Raw genomic sequence first — 22,683 nt, forward strand, 5'->3', positions numbered from 1 at the left:
GGAGAGAGACACAAGCCAGCGGGACGCACGCGTTTACGGCTCAAGCTACGAACCTCTACGAACTAGGCGTCGACATGGGTGCATCCACGCCAAACGGTGCTATAGCTGCCAAACACGAATAGACATTGCACAAGCTATCATATGTCACTACGCAATAAGCACGCACTACTTCTGTGTAGACACGTTTCACTTTCCTGTTATACCCAATCCTATGAGGAGGGATCAGCCATGTCTTTTTTTGTGTGCACCGCATGCCTTATTGAAACAACTTTTTCGATGCGAAGCATCTTATAGCGGAGTTCAAACCGGTGGTGGTGGTGGTGGTGTGCGGCGTGACCACACTCTTACTGCTCATGCGCATACCCTCTCCACACACCTCCTCTCCACTTCCCCTTTCCCCTCTCCTCTCACCCTCTCTTCCCCTTCTCCACTTCCCCTCTCTCTTTTGCCAGCAATTGCCAGTACGGCTTTGGTTCGCAGGACTTGCCTCAACTGTGCCGTAAGGAAACGAACGACAGTGCTCGTAAAATTGGCCGTTTAAAACTATCCTAAAATGCCTACTGCAAGTAAAGTTGTTAAGTGCCCACTACACCAAGTGCTTCCTCTTGTGAATCGGCGAAGGGCTCACACGCGAACGTAAGGCAACACGCAAACCTATGCAGCTGCTTACTTTGTTGATGCTTTTGCAGCTGATCATGATTAAATATGTCCGAACGCTTTGTGCTGGATGGACCTTTAAAACACATACTCTTTGCGCAATTCCCATGCTTCATACCTGGCGCGATTCTACGCTTCTACCCCGCAATATTACATGCGTTGAGGAGGCTCCTTTCACTGCACGATAATCACAGTGTTTTTTCACCATGTATTACCAAGCAATAGCCTCGCTCTGTAGTAGGATGCTGCTTGCCACGCAGACGGCCGTGGTACGCTTCTCGAACCAAAGGAACCAAATCTTGCGCACCTTAGCAAGCGCAGCGGAATAACCACAAGAGAAAGGAACACGTAGACAGGACGGGCGCTAGACATCGACTGAAAATTTCCTAACACAAAAGCGATGAAATTGTACAGACATGCGCAAAACCTTCAAAATGCACGCTCTTCGGGGCTCACATTAAATTCTCATTTTCACTCGCTGTCGCCGATTCATACCCACATTCATCGGTACTCACTCAAGTTCATACTCATGCCTACTCACCTTCATCGGCGCTCAATCACGTTCCTACTGACTCTACTCACACTAATCGGTACTCACTCACGACTATTCTCACTTCCACTCACACTCGTCGAACCTCACATTCACACTCACGTCTACTCACGCTCATGAGTACTCGCTCACGTTTATACTCACGACTGCTGACAGTCATCGGTCATCACTCACGCTATACTCACGGTAACTCACGCTCACCGGCAGTCACTCATGTTCATTCTCACGTCCTCTCACACTCGTCAATACTCACTGACACTCAACTGACGACTACTCATACATATGTACTCACTCACGTTCGTGCTCACGCCTACTGTCACAACTGAGTAATCACTCAAGTTCATACTCACGTCGACTCAATCTTATGCGTACTCACTCACGCTCATACTTGTACTCACAATTATGAATACTCACTCACGTTCATATCTATCCCTACTGACCCTAATGCCTACTGACTCACTCAGTCTCATACTCGCGTCTACTCACACTCATGAGTACTTACTCAAGTTAATACTCACGCCAGTTCACTCATGAGCACTCACTAACGTTCACATTAATGTCTACTCACACTCATGAGTACTCACTCACGTTTATACTCACTTCTACTGACACTCATGAGTACTCACTCACGTCGACTCAATCTCCTGGGCACTCCCTCACATTCACGCTCACTTCTACTCACACTGATGAGTACTCACTCACTTTCTTACCCATGCCTACTGACACTAATGCCTCTGACTCACTTAGGTTCATACTCGCGTCTACTCACATTCATGAGTACTTACTCAAGTTAATACTCACGCCCACTCACTCATGAGCACTCACTCACGTTCACATTCATGTTACTCACATTCATGAGCACTCACTCACGTTCATACTCGCATCTACTGACACTCATGAGTACTCACTCACGTTCATACTCACTTCTACTCACACCCATGAGTGCTTGTGTGCATATACATAATTTTGCTTGCGTATATATACACGCACACATACATACGCACGCACGAACATACATGAAATATGACTGAACCCCCCCCCCTCGCCGAAAAAAGTTCTGGCTACGCCCCTGCACTGTACGCTTCATGGAGTGTTGCTGCTATGTCATTCCATCGCTCGCAGTTTCGGTCGTTGTGCATGTTACGGAGCTGCGGTCGAATGCAAAACCTTTCAAGAATTTCCTTGGGCAGGGATTTTAGGGATTCATTATTGATGGGGATGCGAAATTGGAGTTCGGAAAGTGTATGTCCTCTGGTAGGAGCGCTTGCTAGTTCGAGACATTGTGCTTGCGGGTGTTCCTTTGTTATTTCTTGCATGGTGTTAGGCACCCGTAACTCTGTCAGGTGTTCGTTACTGATGTTTATTTGGAGGCGGAGCGCTGCCTTGGCAGCTTGTCTGATTACCTATACTGTTCATTGTTTGGGTTTTGGTCACATTGAGGTTTAGGTAAGGTAAGGTAGGTAAGGTAAGGAGCTCAATTAGACGCGTTTGCCACTTGCATAATATGCGTGGGGGTCCAGAGGGGGCTGCAAGGTGGTGGGGAGTCAGCGGACCCCCTCCCGGAATTTTGGATAGCATTTTGTAGCGTTAGCTACACTTGCCTCGTCGGAGCCGATTTCGCGTGGAGCGTCATGAGCCGTGCTGCGCATGCGCGAGGATCAGTGATATCACACAGCTGGGTCACCAGAGCTGGCATCTCACGCGCTCTCCGACACCGCCGCTGCTGGTCTGCGCTTTCGGGAGGAGTGGCGTCGTAGGCGCGGCAGACAGGCTGGCGCCGGCGCGCGCGCAGACTCCGCCACCGCCGCGCGACTCGCCGCTGCTGGTCAGCGCCGCATTCGAGAGAAGTAACGCCGTAGACATACACACAGTGGCGCCGGCGCGGGCGCAGCTGTTCGCCTTCGCTGTGCAGTCGCCGTCTGACGCTGCGCTGGGGCAGCTTGACAGCGCCTGACTGGCGTTTGCAGGTTGGTAACGCCATGGAGAAGGAGAGCGCAAATGCTGCTCGACGGCGCAGAAGAGCCGAGAAGCTTATCTCATCGGACCCCGAAGTAGTTGCCTGGCAATTAGCGGTTCAGCGTACGAGGAATGAACAGAAGGCTGATAATCCTAGAAAATATGGAAAGCTAAGAATAATAAGCTGAACCTTTGCTAACGCTACATATATCCTGGCATAGCCGAGCTAAGCCACTGCAATTTTTTTCTATACAGTAGCAATAAGCTACACAGCTTGATTAGCACACTCAAGTCCCGCATATGCATGAGAAACGGCATTCAGGACTACGAGCCAACGTTTCAAGTTACACGCAATGACTAATCTTGCCGGATATGTCACGGAAGTGAAAGAACGGCTGGTTGTTGTGGATGCCGCCCCCCCCCCCCCCTGCAGATGCACCTTCCTGCAAAATGTTCTGCGGACGCCCTTGAAAGTATGTCCTTCTCACACGCCGTGACATTTATCTGTGACTCTGCTAGTTAGTTGCGCGGTGACTGCCAGCGTGCTCTTTAAGTATTTTATGATTTCGGTGTGTCTCAGGTGTTTGATTATTTCGGTATATTTCCCATATCGCTGCAAGAATTGCCCGAGATGCAAATTATAGGGACCTTTGGGATATCACTACCATGTATTCAGATTTTGACGAACTTGATAAACAGTTTTGATGGTCTGTCGTGTTTTGCCGAAAGCAAGAAAAGTTTTCATTTTTCTGGTGAACAGCTGAGGCCTACCTTAGTGACCTCGTGCTGCATTACCATGGCAGCTGTTCGTGGTGTTTCTTCAATCGGGGCGTCGGATGCACATGTAGTTCACAAAGTAATATCATCTGCGTACAGGGTACAGTCAAAATGGGGAATGGTCTGCAGCTTCCGCGTAAGAGGAATAAGTACCGTGTTAAATAGGAAGGTGAACAGCACGGATCCTTGCGGGGTGCATATTATGGTAGTGTGTAGCGGCGTGTACAATGATTCTCTGCACATATCGTGGCCGTTTCGTTTTGCTGAAAGTCATTGTATAGGTATAAGTTCGTTGGCCAACCATGAGTTCGTTCACGGCATTTAGGATGGCTCCCTGCTTGACGCTATCTAATGCCCTTTTCAGGTGAATTGCCAGGACAGCTTTGGTGTGTGTAGGTATGAGAGCGTCCAGAATAGATGTTGTGAGCTGAAACATGGCATCTCGCGTGAATAGGTCCGATCGAAAACCAAGCATTGAGCGTGGCTATTGACCGGAGATGTTCATAAGTGCCTGTCACTATATTTTTATTGATGCGAAGTAATCGCTTGGTATAAGGCAGCCCTAGTTTTACCTCAAGGATGTTGAATATTGCAGATAATATTATAGTGATAGATTTCGCGCACACGAGAATGCTTGCAATCGCCGACTGCACATTCTTTTTTATTTTGATAGAGCCAATCCCCGATGTATTAACGCTTTAGAGGTTTTGGCCTCACATGTACGGCATCACCTAACAGGCACCAAAGGGTTTCCGTCGTACAGGTACGGCATAGCCTGTATGTTTAAAACGCGGGGCTTTTTCCACCATTTCTCTTTCTTGGCATATGCTGCCACACTTCGGGAATACGTGAAATGTTTTTCATGCGCCAATACCTCCCTTGTTTTTTTGCTTCACAATGCGGCGCGCCCACGGTGCGGTTGATTGAAAACGCCCGCCTGTTTCGATCATTCCTCTTGCTTGGAATGTGCCGCCATGCTTCGGGGATACGTGGAATTTTTTTCATGCGCCGATGTCTCTCCGTTCTTTTTTTTTTTTTGCTTTCTGAAGAGTCGCTGCGGCATTCACTTGCGCATCAGAACGCGCACACGTGGCGCGGGTGGTTTCGGTTTCGTCCTTCGCGTTGTTATCGCGTCTCGCGCCTTCAAATCTGTTGGCTGTCTAGTTGTGGGCGACTGCTTGTCACTCTATCGTTTATTCCTCCCCGGGGCGCGATTACACCTGTGTCCGTGCGGCGCTAATTTATGCAAACGACGCCGCCGTGGTTGTGCTTCCTGTTTTGGGGAGCACGAACATTTTTTTACCAGAAAGTACTCTGGTGCGCGTATGTTTGTATGTCTGTGAACAATGTTTAATACAATGCATATTTTTTATTTGTGAAAAATCGTGTAAGTGTTTATTTTTTATTTTGATGGATGTTACTACGAATAAACCCTGTGTATGCAACAACAAAAATGATTTTTTGTCAATTTATGGTCACGCAAAAGAAATTTAGAGATTGTTTCGTGAAATACAATGGTGTCAAAAATTTATTTCCGCAATAAAAATATTACACATTTTTGGACTGCATTTCGCGAAACATTCGACCCTCAAAGGGTTAAATCAATTCACCTTACCTTCGCTATCAAAACAATACGTGATAGCCAAGGAGCCCGCGGTAAAAGCTATTTTCGATAGCTTGACAGCGCCGAGCACACCTAGAACAAACAAACACCTTGGTGGTATCGAGCCGTATGAAATAATGCATAAAGAACGTTTCGCACTGTGGAAACCACTAACACACCATAAGCTGAACCAGCGCCTCCTCTATGTTTCCGTCCCTGCGCGAAGGAGAGGAGCGCAATGGCAACCGGCCGTCGGCGTTAGTGCGGTTGTCAGCCGTTAGGCGCCGCCACCGGAGTAAAGCCGCCGTCGCGTCGTCGCTCGCGGAAACGAATGCCGTGGCTGCATTCAAAGCTGCTATAAGGTTCATTTCTCACCTGTATTCGCGCTGTTTAGAGTATAATGAAAACTTGTGAACGGAAATCATGAAGCGCTTGTCGTTCTGGGCACCCAGCCCACTTCAAAGGCATCTGTCGATCGCGGCTATCTGATCGAGACGCTCGCGCGTCGTCTGCTAGGTCCATACCAGAAAGCGCATGCCAGTGATACGCGGAATATTGTTTTGTCACCGTTACGTTCGCATGACTGAGAGTCGATTTTTGACTGCTGCAAGGTGTATTTTTGTAAGCAGCATTTGCCAGGAGCTAATACGGAAAGCTTGGGCGCTTAATGTTCCCCGATGCGTGTCTGCTGGTGTAGCACACTACATGCGAGCCTGGAGTTGATGCGGTAAATAGCACGAAATTCAACAAGTCTGCTTCCATGGATATACGTGATCACCCGTTCCCTTCGTAGAGCTTTTGAGAATTGCATTTGTTGCCACCGAGAGAAAGCAACAGCTGGTGCCAGAAAATTAGGAACTATGCCAAGTGATTCCACCATTTCAGAGCTTAAACCAGTTAAATCAAAGTGGTACGAAAAACAAACAAAAACAGCTACATATGCCGCGCGCTTCCTGCAACACTGGCCGATGTGTGTGAACAGACGTTGTCGTTCAAGTCTGAAGTCGTAGTGCCGGCTCTCAACTTAAGCTGATGTGATAGGCGTAAAAAATGCGGCCTGCTGTCAGTTGCTTGAGTTTGTCTTTGTATTTGTCGACGGATTGTTGTAGCCTCAGTATTTGGCTCCTCAGCTCTTTCTTTTCTCTTCCATTTGGCCTTTTCGGTAGTGAGCAAAGGAGAGGCCGAATGGCTGTCGACCTGGAAGCTTGTGTCGCATGGAGTAGCCTGCCCAGCTTGTGCACACATACATTGTGACACTTTACATGATGATTGTCGGTTGTTTTGGCTGTAGCACATGTGGTGTCTATGGGCTCCGATTCTACAGCTTCGGGACCTAATGTCAGCGCTGCACATGGCAGCGATCGCGAGGCAGCGTTGCTACTGGTACATACATTCGTTGACTGTTCGGACGCAGCACTGTCACCTTTAGTGGTACTTGCCATGCTTGGTTCAGTTGTTAACTTGGCCTGCAAACGTGAAGGGTAGTCTGTAAAGACTGACGCAACTGCACCCTTCTTATGCCGCTGCTTCTTATATTCTATGAAATCTTCAGGTCGTAAATCACGGCTACATATTGTAGTGTACTTTGAAGATGTATTAGGAGACCAATTATCCTTCCTAATTACTGCAAGCCACCTCTCCCGAACACCAGCCGCAGCTGGCATTTCGTGGAGGGACAGCCGAACGGTGTATTAAGGCGAAAGCCTGAGATGCCTCATCAAACGTGAAAACAGACCGTCGGCAGCGCCAACGGGAGTGATACAAGAAATGATCACGTGATGACGTCATTAGACGTCACAAATAATAAAATTTTGTGATATCATCGTGACGTCACCTCTCGTGACGTGGTCATATTACATCTTCGGTTGGTCAAAATGGGCCGATCACGGAGGCAGTGCATAACCATCTGAGGTGCAGAAAGCTTGCAGTGCCTCCGATTCTTGAGGCTGTAGGAAAACCACGTTAGGTGCAGAAAAATCTCAAAGGAAGGCAGGGGATGTTCAATACATTGACTGGGAAGAAGAAAACAAAAGCCGATGGCTTTCGCCTTTCAGTCGTCTTAGGTGAATGCGTAAGGGATCCTGTGAGTTATTGTTTGTTTCTTTATCAATAAAGGGAAGTAAAAAAAAAGACAATCGTGATTTCTTTCCCTTCCATTTGTAGAGTGGAAAACAGCGGTAGGACATACTAAGGTATGCGAGTGACGATAGTGCAATAGCCTGAAAAAAAAAAAATAAAACGCGAATGCTGTCAAACTCGAATGCAAGAATGAACCGAGAGCACGGCCTCACAGACTGTCTGCGGAATACGTAAAGTGGGGATGGAAAGAAACGCAAACATGTGGCACCTACATTCTTTGCTGTTTCGCACTTATTTTCAAGTGGTTGTAGCCTGGGTGAGTGATGAAAAGTCGGAGTCCTCCATTACACAATCAAATATTATCTAGCGTCTTTTTATTGCCACCACGGCCAGAGCGTGATGAAAACAGCGCACCGCTACGTTTGCGTTTCTTTCTACCCACCCTGTACCTGTGAGAGCCAGCGTGAGGTACGAATGCAATTAAACTCTGATGAAAACACGAATTCGTGAGCTTCGTAATACGCGCGGCCGCTCAGCTCCAGCTTCGACTCGCACAGCGCCACCGCAAGGCAGCGGCGAGCGGAGGCGGATCGCGCGTTCGACGGCCCGAAGGGAGCGTTCGCCCAGGCACCGAAAAAATTGAGGAGGCGCCGGTTGAACAATACAAGGACATACATAAATGAGCAGTTAACAAATGACATTACACTACAACTACGTGATTTATTTGGCGGACCAAAATGAATGAAAACAATATGCAACATCAGGTACAATGTATTTAGAGTAGTTGGTCATCATGTTATAGAAATGTAGCGTAATAAGATTAGGTTATTAAATTATTCAAACAAAAAATAATACATCTTTGTAGTAATATTAAACATCTTGGAAAATGATATGTTCAAAAATTGCTTTGTTAGTAGCGTTTTCTAGACTGATGTTCTTTCTACACAAATTATATAGGAGTCGCGGCAATCTATTTGCTAATAAATGCCAACCATAGTGTTTTTTAAACGTTTCAGCAAGCCATTCATGAGCTCGCCGAGATGTGTGGCTGCGTTCGCGCTTTCTACCGGAAGTACTTTATATTTGTGCAAACGTTCTTTAGTATGTTGTAATATAGGGACATTTGCAAGAATTCTATTTTTTGTTAAATATGCAACTTTTTTAGTTTTGCTTTGATGCGTTACCTCAAAAGTCGAGACAGAAAAATCGAATCGCATAACATCATCATGGTGCTTGGAGGAAGAAGAACCTGACTGCGGAAAAAGACACCAAATATTTGAAATAGTTTAGCGATCACGCGACTAGGACATCGATTCATTACACAGGACAACCAAACTTCGATGTAGGAACACTTTCTAACGGGGTGGAATGAAGTGTAATTTCTATATTTGGTTGAATATTTTCATTCTTTGCTCTAAACGTGACTTTTGTTTTTGAAATAAACACACGCAATCCGCTTCTTTCGCTTTATTAATATTGTTTCTCTAGCGCGTGATTTGCAGCTTGTAATATATCTAAATCATTGCCGCAGAAGAACATGCTCGTGTGGTCGGCTTATATTATGAATTTAGGAGATGAAGTGCGTATTACGTAACTAATAATTCTAAAAAGAAAAGGGCTTAATATACTTCCTTGAGGGACTCCGCATTCAAATGTCTGCATCTCTGATGTGAAACCGTTAATGTTGACTGCGTGTCTTCGATGGTTTAAGCAGGATATCAGTAAATCACCCGCGTGTCCACGTAAACCATAACAGTGGAGTTTTCTTATTTAATAGAGTGTGATCAAGAAGGTCTAGTGAATTTGTAAAATCTACGAAAATACCAATTATTCTTTTATATTCCTCGGCAGATCCGTGGGATCTGCCGAACGTTAAACGGGGCAGAATAATGTCAGAAGCGGATTTTATAGGTTTGAAGACCATCTAGTGAGTTAGTATCGTTGAGTTGTTGCAAAATATGCATAACCTGATTATCATTTACTGGATAAAGAAAAACGGACTCTTCTATGCTTAGAATACAAGAAGTGTTACCAAAGTGCTTATTAAATTGATTACCTATAACTTGCTGCGATACTTCTACGTCATCTATTTTTATAGAATTAAGCTGAGGAAAATCTTTATGTGAAATCAGAAATTAACTTTTGCACATGATATCCGCACGTCCATTAGTAAACCAAACTGCTATTATAGTAATCCCGCTTGACTTTTGAAAGGCCTTTAATCAGGCGGTTTTGAAACGTTTTAAAAACGTTGAGGTCACTTAGATCTTCTGTTTTAATGAAGTAATGGCATAGCTTGTTTTTCTCGTTTATTTTAGTTAAGAGTTCATGTGTATAGTATAAAGTTTGAGTACGTTGTTTATGTTTTATAGATTTGTGTAGGAAAGCAAATGTTGTAACCTGAAATAAATGTTTCGAAAAAGCATATTGAGGCACTGTATGGCTCCTTTTGATTACGTACATCGCTCGAACCGATTTTTTGAAGTTGTAGCGATGAACTCGCACTCATTTTTATTTCTCTTTGCATCAAACTTATTTACTTTTTTTACTTCTGCAGCCATGCCGAGGTACAGCGAGAAGGAAGAGATCAACTTCAACGAGAGGTTCACGTGGCGTAGACGTAAGTTTAAACATGCTGCTTCCTCACAAATGTGTGCACACCAATTTTTGTGCGCTAAATGGTGTCCTGAACAGGGCTGGGCAAAGATACTTTGAAATTGTATCGCGATACGATACAAGATACTCAAGCAAGAAGTGTTTGAGATACAGATACAAGATACTGCCGGAATAATTGTATCCGATACGATACTTGGCAATTGTATCTTAAGATACTTCAATACATTCTCAAATTTGTTATTACAGATTCGTATAATGTAGCAGTAAACGCCTAAACACGAAAATGTATGCTTGAAAATTACTTAACTGTGACCAGTTTTTGTTACACTTTGATGAAATGTCTGTTAGTATCTCAAGAGTATTGCCCTTCTTGCTCAAAGTACATTAGTTTCCTTTAAAAACAACTTACTGGGGCTTGTTTTAGCTTCTTCACAGGAAAACTCTTTATACACTTTGCTGACAGTGGTTCTTGGTTGTCATTTTTGCAATTGATGGGAGCCGCTGCTCACCTTGCCGACCAGCTAGCGGGTTGCCATATAATCACAATAACGTCAGTAAGAAGCCTTCGCACGACGGCGCAAATACCGGTGTGGACTTTTACCTTGTCCGTAAAAGACAGTTTGCACAATACCGTATATCCGGACAGGTGTACAACAGCAACAACGCTGGTAGCGACTTTTCTGTTTGTTTAGGAGGGGAGGGGGGTGGGAACTCATGGTGTATACAGGGTTTGAGACCATCCGCTAGTGCCCGGACGGCACACATGACCGTCTCCGTCCCATTTGTTTTTATTTTCTAAATAAGTGTGTTCGTGAGCTACACAGACATGACTGGTCTTAAGCCTTTCTTTCGTGAGGAACATGTGGTCACCATGTGCTGAAACATAACCGCGGAACAAAAACTATATTTCAGTCCGCGTCCAGATTTCACACGTTGTGTAAATGGGTATCGATGTTTCGAATCCTGACTCCAAATCCCCTTTAGAAATGACCTATATATGAGATATGGGAAAGGCTTCCTTTCAAATAACAACGTCATTTTGTTCAAAATCTCTCCGACCCCATCATCTTCACTGTCCCGTCCTTTGGAGCAAAATTTCGCGACTGCGGCCCGCTGGCTATAAGCTGAGCTTGAGACCCCTGGTGTATACGTAAATGACGTAAAACTGCAATGAATTTTCCATGTTCTACTTAGCTGCTGGCGTAAGGGATTCTTTGTTGATATACTCACGTACAACGCTAACGTGCAATCACTAACGTACAAACAGAAATATCTCAGACTTATAGTATAGTTGCACAAAGCGTCGCAGGACACCGCCGCTATTCGCGCTATTGCCGCTTATATCTCCCATTACGTGGCGATTAGTAATACGAAAAATATTGAAGAAGGCCTAAACCGGAAAACAAATATAAGTAAAATAGAGAGGTGGTTGTGTATCAAACATTCACATTGAATGAGTACAGAAACATAATACAGACGGCGCCCTTAATAGCTGTGAACATGAAGTATCGTCAACGTACCTGTTGAAACAATAGAGAGAGAGAGAGAGAACTCTTTATTGAAAGGCAGAAAATTTACCGGTGTGTGTAAATTCGCTGACTTGCTACTCTGCGTGGGGAAGGGGATTGGGGACTGAAAGACACAACGAGAGAGAGAGAGAGATAGAAAAAAATATAAAAAGTTAAAATAGAATAAAAAAGAGGTAAAAACACAAACTGAGTTTTTTGTTTCTTGGGCGGGGACGTGTTCTGACAGTGACTTATTTCGTGATTTCAAGGTGCCATTAATGTTTGTCGAGCTGACCGATGCTCTCTAAATACCGGAATAGCAATTTCATCGCTTACCTCTGTTGCGTGGCGCAGGGTAAAGGGTCCAAGGCACAGTCAATTGATAAAGTTCTTTTGGTTAGCATATGCATGCAATGTTCATAAAGCGCACGCTCTTCGGCATACGCTCGGCACTCAAACAAAATATGCTCGACAGTTTCTATGGAGCAACAGTACGGACTTTCGGTTTGACCGAAACGGTACCATAAACTGTTTCCATAAGCATTGTTTAGTCGAAGACGATGGTACAGAGTTTCGAGATGGCGAGGAATTCTGCATGGGAATGTTCTTCTTAGATGTGGGTCGATAGAGTAGAGGAAAGCATAGTGATGTGTCGAAAGGTTCCAGAGCCTCTTGTTTTCTTCGGAAGCAAGTCTCTGAGCCAGCTGAGAAGCATCAGATTTAGTGAAATAGGTTCGCCTACAATTTCGGTTTTGAAGGCCTTTGCGTGCCTCTTCATCCGCTTTTTCGTTGGCCAGAATACCGCACTGAGCTGGTATCCACTGAAATATGATAAAGTTACCTGTGGTAACAGCCAAGGGGCGTAAGTACGCTATATCAAATGAAATCGGGTGATGATTTGTGTTCTTTAAGAGGTTGAACAGTATCTGTAGAGCTCCCTTGGAGTCGGTGAAGACCACCCATCAATACTGCGTTTGACGTAGGATATAGGGGACAGCTTCTTTGATGCCATGAAGTTCTGCTGTTGTCGAGGATGTCCTCCTCTGTAGCCGATAAGATAGCATTTGTCTTGTGGATGGCACGTAGATGCCACAGGATGAAGTCTCCTGAGTGGTGGAGGCGTCAGTGTAAATATGAGTGTGCTGGGTGTAGTGCTCGGCTAAGTAGAGGAGAGTAGTCTGCAGCAGTGCGGTCTGTGAGATGCGTCTCTTTGCTCCATTGATGCCTGTGTACAAATGGTTTTATATCAAGAGGCGAAAGTGTCCATGGAGAAAATCTCGGAGCCATTGTTTACAGTGGCTGTCGAATAGCAGTAAGTTGTAGCATTTGCAGGGCTTGTCCGAATGCAGAATTGCTGTGGGTGAGATGTGCGCGGTACAGAAAATCCTTCTTCCCTTGTAGGAGATGGAGAAAATGAGTGCGCAGAGTTTCTTGAGTAGAGATGACTTCTAGCGGAAGACATCCTGCTTCCGCTACAGTTCCCGAAGTTGATGAGCTCTTCGGGAGGCCTAGACAAATTTGTAGGCAGTTGTTTCGTGCGGCTTCTAAAGTTCTTTTGTTTGCTGGTGATAATCGATGAAGCACTGGTAGGCAATAGCGCAAGTTTCCTTCAATATACGCCTTCTCAACTAGTACCAAAACTGAGTGCCTATGGAAAATTGCGTGAAACGGCTTGTTGGGACGCTCATGAGCAAAACGGAGCATTCAGTAAAACAATCTCTCTCGAATACCCTTCCTAACATCTTTAAGGTGGCTCCCTAATGATTTCCATTATTATAATGCAAACTCAATTTCGCTATTTTCTTAAACTGTAAGCAGAATATTTTGTACTGTATACACAAGGCACGCCCACATAATAATATACTTCTTTCCAAAATCGCCTAGGCAACTTGTAAATGCGTAAACAGTAGCGGAAATAAAGCAGACAGTTAGAAGAATAACGCAGAAATCTTATTTTGCGAACGCGTTACAAAAGACATACTGCAGTGACCAGACCGGAAAAACAGTGCAGAGACCTAGGTAATGTATATGATGCAGAATGACACCCAAGAAAGCCCTTGTGCTAATAATCAAATTATGATTTTATAAATTCTTTAAATAAATGTAGATAGAAGTGAAAAATACGGTACGCCAAGAAATTTTCTGTTAGGTAAACGCTTGCTCTATTTCATCTAGCATCGGTACCAGTGGTGCTAAAGTTGTTAAAATCTTAATTGCATATAAGTCAATTCAATGCATGCAAGTCAAATTTACATCCACGAAATCCTTCAACTCGCTGATATGTAAAATCCACGCGACGCAAAGCAACGCCATTCTTGCACGCATCACATTTCGTTACGGAGCAAGACGCAAGAGAATCTTTAATAACGACACTGTAACAACATCAGAATTTGCGCGATAGACGCCGCACGTAGTGGAGTGCGCGGCGCAGGACAGTGGCTAAAGCAAGTGCCATGGCATTGGCGCAACTAAAAAGAAAAGAAATCAAGAAAACAAAAGCTACGTGGGCTGGGCGTAGACGTCCGCGTGCTTGTCTTGCTGACCTTGCACCCTCACTGGATAACTCTGGCGTAAAAATAAAATAACGTCACTGCCCTTAGACTTATCTTATTCAGATGGCTTAGTGGCACCGGTACCAGCTTGAGAAGCAGAGCTTGGCCAGCAATTATTGTTTCTCACGGTTCGGTTGCGATAGAAGTATCTTGTATCTTAAGATACACGATACATTATTGAATGTATCGGAAGTACAGATACAGATACTCATCCTGCGAGACGTATCGCGATACAGATATAAGATACCAAAAGAGTATCTAAGATAGTATCTAAGATACGTGTATCTTCGATACTGCCCAGCACTGGACTCCTGAAATTCGGGACATCCATGACTAGACTAGTCTATCGGCGGCGGCTGCTGTGTAGCTGCATAAAACGATGTAAAATGACTTTTAAATATTTACTGGGCTGTAACACTTCTATAAACGCTTACATCACTTGGGCGTCATTATCGTACTATGATTTTCATTCCACTTAAATTCATTGGTTTTTAAGCAGATATTTTATGCCATTTGAAACGCCAGAGAGGACTTTTGCAGATTATTATGGAAGGCACCTTTACCCGCTTCAATGAATCTCGGCAACCCAATAAAGTTTACATTCGCTAGTGCAAAGACCAGCACCGTCCCAGTACCGCCAGCGGAATACCAGTAGGTTTTCGGGCACTGGTTCGCACTGGGAACACTGGTACACGCAGCGATCACTGGCACTTCAGTGAAAACACTGGGAAAGAGCTGCGTCGCACTGATAGGGGCACTAGCTTCGCCGCTGTGGCGCTGGCGCTCACTGGGAAGCGCTGGAGATGCTGGAATTTTCACTGGAGTGCGCTGTACAGTTCTGTCAGTGGCGCGCGTTGCATTCAGAATTGTGCGCGGCGAATTGTTTCGGTATCATTGAATATTAAATTTTTTATTCGATGGTACCGATAGATACTATCCTAGCAGGTAGCAAATGTGCGACACAAATTGTAGCTTGGCCAAAAACGAGGATGAGATGCGCACTGCTTTCATGATGTACGTGATATGCGTAATCAGTGTCATTTTTAATGTTTCCTTATGGTATGTGCAAAAAATGTGGTAATAAGCCGTAGCAGCCAACGCTGGTCATTTGCTTTCTAGCAAGCTTTTTAAATGCGAAGCATTTCTTAGCGAACCTTCTGCCCTATCTATCTGTCTGTCTGTTGAGCGTATCTATCTGTCTATCTATCTAGCCGCTTACGGCTTTGTGCTCTCCTGGCCGTTTCGTTAATCAGATGCATACCAAATTTGGTACGGCATAACATGACCGCATTACGAACATAAATAACAGGTCGTAACTTGCAAATCATGACATGCGTGTCATGAACAGCATGATTTACATTACACTGCCTTGGGGCTCTTGCGGCCGTGCCGTTAATTTCATATATATAAAAATTGGTATGGCGCTACAAGAGTTCATGACAAACATAATGAGAGGTGCTAAAATTCAAGTCATGACACGCATGTCATGTGCAGCATGATTTATATGACATGATGGTCTCGGGGCGCTCGCGGCCGTTTAAATGAATGGATATATACAAAACTGGTATGACGAGACATTTCTGTATGACGAACATAACTGACGCGTGGTAACATGAAAATCCCGACATGCAAGTCAATGTACGACGTGATTTAGATGCCATCTCATGGCGCACTCGCGGCCGTTTCGATGGATTGATATACACCAGAATTGGTATTGCGCGATGTGACGGTGTGAAGAACATGAATAACAGGTGGTAACAATAAAACCATGATATGCATGTCATGTGTGTCATGATTTACCTTCCATGCTCATGATGCATTGGCAGACGTTTCGCTCGCTTGATATACACCAAATTCGTATTGAGCGACGCGACTGTATGACGAACGTAAATGAGAAGTGGTAGCATGAAAAATCAGGACATTCAAGTCATGTACGACATGATTTACATGCCACGCTCATGGCGCACTGGTGGCCGTTTCGCTAGATTGATGTACACCAAAATTGGTATTACGCAATATGACTGTATGAAGAACATGAATAACAGGTGGTAACATAAAAACCATGATATGCATGTCATGTATGTCATATTTCACATACCACGCGCATGGTGCATTCGCGGCGGTTCCGCTAGCTTGAATACACCAAGATTAGTATTGCGCGAGGCGACTGTATGACGAACGTAAATGAGAGGTGGTAACATGAAAACCATGACATCCATGTCATGTATGCCATGATTTACATGCCATACTCATTGTGCATTCGCGGCCGTTTCGCTGGCTTGATATACACCAAAACTGGTATGGGGCGACACGACTGTATGACGAACGTAAGTGAGAGGTGGTAACATGAAAACCATGACATGCAAGTCATGTACGACGTGATTTACATGCCACGCTCCTGGTGCGTTTGCGGCCGTTTCGCTCGCTTGATATACACCAAAATCTACAATAATCGCGAAGATTCTCGAACAATGATGTGCGGTTTGCGCTGAGCGTTGCTGACAGTCTTTGCTGGTCAAACCCGAATACACCAAAATAAAACATGAAGCAGGCGTGGCATTGCCCCCCTCTGAAAAAAGAATCGTCCGGATGCTTGTGACAGAACATTTAAGAACAAGTGCATACACAAATAAATTGCAACAATCAATAGGTACAAGCAAAATTACAATAATAAAGCAAAAGGTACACTCCTAAGGTTCGCTAACGCGCATAAAACGACTTAAGGCGTACGACATGGACGACTTCAGATCGTGCACGGCGCCTTTGAGAGCTCGTAATGCCGTCCGGGATAACCTCGTAGTCTAGAGCGCCTAGACGTCGAAGCACCTTGTATGGCCCGAAGTATCGCCGAAGAAGCTTCTCGCTAAGTCCCCGACGGCGTATCCGCGTCCAAACCCACACACGGTCACCGCGTTGGTATTCCATGTGGCGTCGCCAAAGATTATAGTGGCGGCTGTCGACCCCCTGCCCTCGAGCTGTCGAGCTTCTTCGTCGCGTTGAAAATAGGCAGCGACGCCGAGATTGTCTTCGTCGGTGGCCGTTGGTAGCATTGCGTTGAGCGTCATTGCTGGGCTCCTCCGTAGACCAAGGTGTAAGGTGTCACCTGCGTCGTTTCTTGCACAGCGGTGTTGTATGCGAAGGTCACGTACGGAAGGATGGCATCCCATGTCTTGTGCTCGGCGTCAACGTACATGGCCAGCATTTCGGCGATGGTCTAATTTAGCCGCTCGGTGAGGCCATTGGTCTGAGGGTGGTAGGCTGTGGTCCGGCGGTGGCATGTCTGGCTGTACCTCAAGATCGCCTGAGTTAGCTCAGCACTAAACGTCGTACCTCTATCGGTGATGAGGACCTCTGGGGCGCCATGACGCAGAACGATGTCTTCAACGAAGAACTTCGCTACCTCGGCGGCACTGCCTCTAGGTAGGGCCTTTCTTTCGGCGTAGCCGGTCAGGTAGTCGGTAGCTACGACGATCCACTTATTACCACTAGTGGACGTTGGGAACGTCCCCAGGAGGTCCATCCCGATCTGCGCGAACGGCCGCCGAGGTGGCTCGATCGGCTGAAGAAAGTCCGCTGGTCTTGTTGGAGGTGTCTTGCGTCGCTGGCAGTCTCGGCATGTCCTTACGTAGCGAGTGACGTCGGCGGCAAGGCGCGGCCGGTAGTACTCTTCCTGTATTCTTGCCAGCGTTCGGGAAACACCGAGGTGTCCTGCTGTCGGGTCGTCGTACAGGTCCTGGAGGACTTCTGGTCGCAATTAAGAAGGCACGACGAGAAGGTACTTGGCTCGCTGTGGTGAGAAGTTATTTTTTTTGGATAACGGCCGTTGCGTAAAAAAAACGACGCTAGTGCTCGCTTGAACACTTTCGGAACGACGGCGTTCTTGCCCTCGAGGTATTTCATAAGGCCTCTCAGTTCCGGGTCGGATCGCTGTTTTTCAGCGAAGTCGCCGGTACTTAGGGTTCCCAAGAAGTAGTCATCATCCTGATGACTACTTCTTGGGCGGCGGGTCCACGGGCGCACGAGACAGGCAGTCGGCGTCAGAGTGCTGCAACTTCGGAAGAAGTTGCCATATTCACGAGCGGCTCCATGCCTCGAGACATTCCTGCTTTGCCCATTTGACCAGCAGGTCAAGCATGAGTTTTCTACCGCATTAAAGCCTTTAAGTTCTTTACCGAAGGCGTTTGCCTCTTCAAAGTGGTGCCGAAACCCACCGGGAGCCATCCAACGACGGCATCCACAGCAACCGAGGGCAGACAAGCGTCTGATTACCATCTCGACCGGCCAATCGTCCAGACTGCCACGATTCAACCGACCACCGTCATGGACTCGCTTAAAGGCAAGCGCAAAGCTCATCGCACCCTTTTAACTAAGCTAATAAATGAAATCGAGGAGACTGTTTGAAATGACGGAGCAAGCTTGCATGATCTTCAGGTACTCGCAGACGGGTTGGACGGTATCACCTGCGAGCTGAAATCTATTGATCGGTAGATAGAGCCGCATTTAACGGGCACCGACTGTGAGCAAGAATTCCTTCGTGCTGCCGAGTACATAGGCAAGGCTGTTACTCGTCCAAACTGAATTACTGGATTCTGCAGTTGCAGCCATCGGCAGAACCTGCACCGCCAAACCTAAACTCTACCTCGGCGGATACACCGACTTCTAGTCACAGCATAAGGCTTCCTCGCCTGTAACTTTTGAAGTTTAACGGAACGCCTCGCAACTGGCCTCCATTTTGGAAACAGCCGTAGTCCACGAGAACCCGGCTTTGACGGGTGTAGACAAGTTTGCCTATTTGCGATCAGCGCTGACAGGCCCCGCCGCTGCTGCTATCGCCGGACTGCCTGCAAGTTCGAGGTGTTACCTAGATGCACGGGCCATCCGCATTGCTCGATTCGCTAAGGAAGATATCATTGTCAAAGACCACGTCGAGCACCTCATCGACTCACAACCCGTTCGGTCAAAAGCAGATGTACGCGGATTGCGTCGCTTGTATGAGGACATCGAGGCTAATATTCGTGGCCTCCGGGCATTGAAGATTACAGAGGAGCCGTTCTCAACCATTCTACAACCGATCATCCTCCGAAGTCTACCACGAGAGTTGGTCCTCGAGTACTACCGGCGTGGCGAACAAATCAATGAACACCCGTCGTCTTGCGGAAACAACGCAGTATGTGAGCAGACGTCTTCCGCATCGCAGAGCAGCCTACGATCTCTGCTTTACTAATCAACAGAGAAGCGGAAGCACGAGAACGCTGCGAGTCCTGGAGCTTTGAAACAGACCGAAACAAGCGAGCTAAACAAACTGAAACAAGCAGATCATACCAGAAGCCGTTCAAATCGAGCATGTCGAAACAAATAGCACAGACTTCAGAGTACCACACACGAACTGTCTCTTTCTTCCGTAACAGCGAGGAACATGCTACCGAACATTGCAAGGCTGCGCTTACCATCACAGACAAGAAGAGCAAGCTTCAGCAAAATGGGCGCTACTTCAGATGTAAATTGAAATCTCATCTGGCGAAGGATTGCCACACAAAGGTCAGCTACCTTAAATGTCATCGACGACACGCGACTACCATGTGCGAGCCAAGCGTCGTGGGTTCCAATTATGAGAGTGCGGCCACACCCCTTCAGACACCAGCGGTCACGGGACAACGACTGATATACCTTCAAACAGCGATCGTACATGTGTCTTCCGGTCGGACAAGTGCTGTCGCACGCATTCTTTTTGACGGTGGAAGTGAGAGAACGCTCGTGACAAGCCGACTTGCGAAACGACTCAAGTGCAAAACGGCAGGCCACGAAAATTTGTCAGCGGGATCCTTCGGCGGCCATAACAACAAGCGAAGCTTCCGAAAGGTTACGCTGCACTTCCAGGGCACAAATGAAGTCTCAAGATACAGCATAGATGCACTTGTCATTGAGAACATTTGCAATCAACCGGTTCCAGTACTTCAAGGCAGGACCTGAAAGAAATGTCAAACCACGGCCTTATAATTGCTGGTTTCGACTTGCCAGCGAGTCGCGTTAACGAGAGGTCCATAGAGCTTCTAATCGGAGCCGACCGCTACTGGGAACTTGGGACAGGCCAAACACAGTCCTTAAACCAAGGTTTAAGGGCAGTGGAAACAGTTTTTGGCTGGATAGTTCATGGTCCAGCGACAACCGACTTGACAGAGCTGTGCATGGAAGCCATGGTTCTGAATGTACAAGCTGGCTCTAAACACGACGCAATCGAAACGTTTTGGAATGCTGACTCCATGGGAATGGAATCACCACAGAACGAGGACGATCATGTTCTGACATATTTTAAGGAGACCGTCAACCAAGTGAATGGTCGCTTGAAGTAAGACTTCCGTGGTAGACGGATATTCTACGCGATGACAACAAGGCCGCAGCACAAAGGCGGCTAAGTCAGATGACAAGGAGGCTTCTTCGAAACTCTGAGTTATTGACAACGTATCACGCGGCCATCTCCAAGTACGCCAATGATAATATGGCCGAAGTGGTCCACGACACGGTAATCGCAAAAGGCCCGATATATTATATGCCTCACCACGCCGGGACCAAAGAAGACAGGTCAACGAAGACGTGTGTCGTCTTCGATGCTTCTTCACATGCAAAGGAGCATATTTTGCTCAACGACAGTCCCTACAGTGGGCCCAACCTGAACGCCGATCTAGCTAGCCTACTGTTAAGCTTTCGTCGCCACCGCATCGCTCTAGTAGCCGACATACTGTTAAGCTTTCGTCGCCACCGCATCGCTCTAGTAGCCGACATTGAAAAGGGATTTCTGCAAATTTTGATCAAAGAAGATGATAGAGATGCCTTGCGATACCTGTGGTATGAGAAACTTGTCGTGCCTAACGAGTCGCTCGCAAGGGTGATCACTTTCCGGATGACACGCGTACCCTTCGGCACGGCTTCAAGCCCATTTCTTCTTGCGGCAACTATTCGGCATCATTTAGACAAGATGTGCACAGAGCACCGTGCTACCGTCGCAAAGATGCAAGATTGCGTCTATGTTGATATAATCACTGGAGCCGACAACGTCGATGAAGCTATCAAGCTCTGCGCAGAAGCAACGAAAATATTTGCTGCCGCTGCCATGAAACTTCATAAATGGGCATCAAACGAACTAGGTGTTCTCAAGCACGTGCAGTTGAAGCAAGGTTGTGATGAGCTTCCCGTCAGCGAACCACTACGTGTTTTCAAGGTTCTTGGCTTGGTTTGGCATCCCGATACCGATAACCTATCATTTTCCCCTGGACCTTTCTCGACTTTGTTAAATCCAGAACTGACACCAAGCCCTTTTTATTGCAAGCAACCGCAAGACTGTACGACCCACTGGGATATCTAACCCCGTTCACTATCAGAGCCAAGATTTGCTTTCAGTACATCTGGAAGCTCAATGTCGAGTGGGACGCTGTTCTTCGACTTTCACTCCTGAATGAATGGAAAAGGTGGTGTGATGACCTCCCTATTCTCTACTGAATCGAGCTACCTTGCTTCTACCTGCACGATTTGGCACCACAGGTTAAGAACAGCACGCTTCACATGTTTGCTGATGCAAGCCCATCCGCTTACGGCGCAGTCGCCTACCTGTGCACCTTTGATTATCAAGAAGGATCTTATTCCACAATCATCTTTTGCAAGGCTCGCATAGCCCCAATCAAAGAATTAACCCTGGCCAGATTAGAGCTTCTTGCTTGCTTAATCGCATCAAGACTGTACGAGCACGTCAATCGGTCCATCCCTAACTCCTTCAACAGCATGTACATGTGGACACACTCTATGATAGCGCTTCACTGGATAAGAGGCGACAGCCTTCGTTCGAAACAATTCGTACGATACCGCGTGGACGAGATTCAAGCTGCTACAAACACAAAGTGGTGGAACTGTAGCGAAGCGTTGGAAGTTTGTAATGGGTCGCCCTCTCGAGCGCTTTCTAGTGGGTCGTCCCCTTCGGCTCTTCTATGACAGCACGCTCCTCGCGCTCGGAGTCCGCGCTCTGTCTTGACTCTCGCCGTTGTGCTTCGTCGACTAGTGCCGTCAGTAAACGCCTTTATAATTTGGTGGAGAGTGCCTTTATAATTGGTGGAGAGAACCATAGCCCAGGGAGGGAAAACCTTGCAGATATGATCACCAGAGGATCAAATGCTGAGCAGCTCGCGTCGTCAGAATTGTGGTGGGATGGACTTTCGTGGTTACTTAAAGGCACCGAATACTGGCCACAGCAAGTTAGAATAATTTCGGACCTATCGACCAAAGAGGACGGACAACCATGCCACATAGACGTGCACGAAGCACTGACTACACTGACTACGACATCACAGTTAACGCAACCGATTAATCCGGTCGCGAATTACAGTTCCATCACTCGTG

The 22,683-nt window shown here is 46.4% G+C and overlaps 1 protein-coding gene across 1 annotated transcript in view; it reads left to right on the forward strand.

The window, feature by feature from the left end:
* Positions 1-22,683, forward strand: part of LOC119386471 (dual oxidase maturation factor 1) — a 346,172-nt gene that overhangs the window by 204,348 nt on the left and 119,141 nt on the right. The window contains exon 4 of the mRNA XM_049413941.1: positions 10,180-10,242. Coding sequence (XP_049269898.1) covers positions 10,180-10,242 — 63 coding nt within the window. The remainder of the gene's footprint in view (positions 1-10,179; positions 10,243-22,683) is intronic.

This window comes from Rhipicephalus sanguineus, chromosome 3 (assembly GCF_013339695.2).
Source record: "Rhipicephalus sanguineus isolate Rsan-2018 chromosome 3, BIME_Rsan_1.4, whole genome shotgun sequence".
NCBI lineage: Eukaryota > Metazoa > Arthropoda > Arachnida > Ixodida > Ixodidae > Rhipicephalus > Rhipicephalus sanguineus.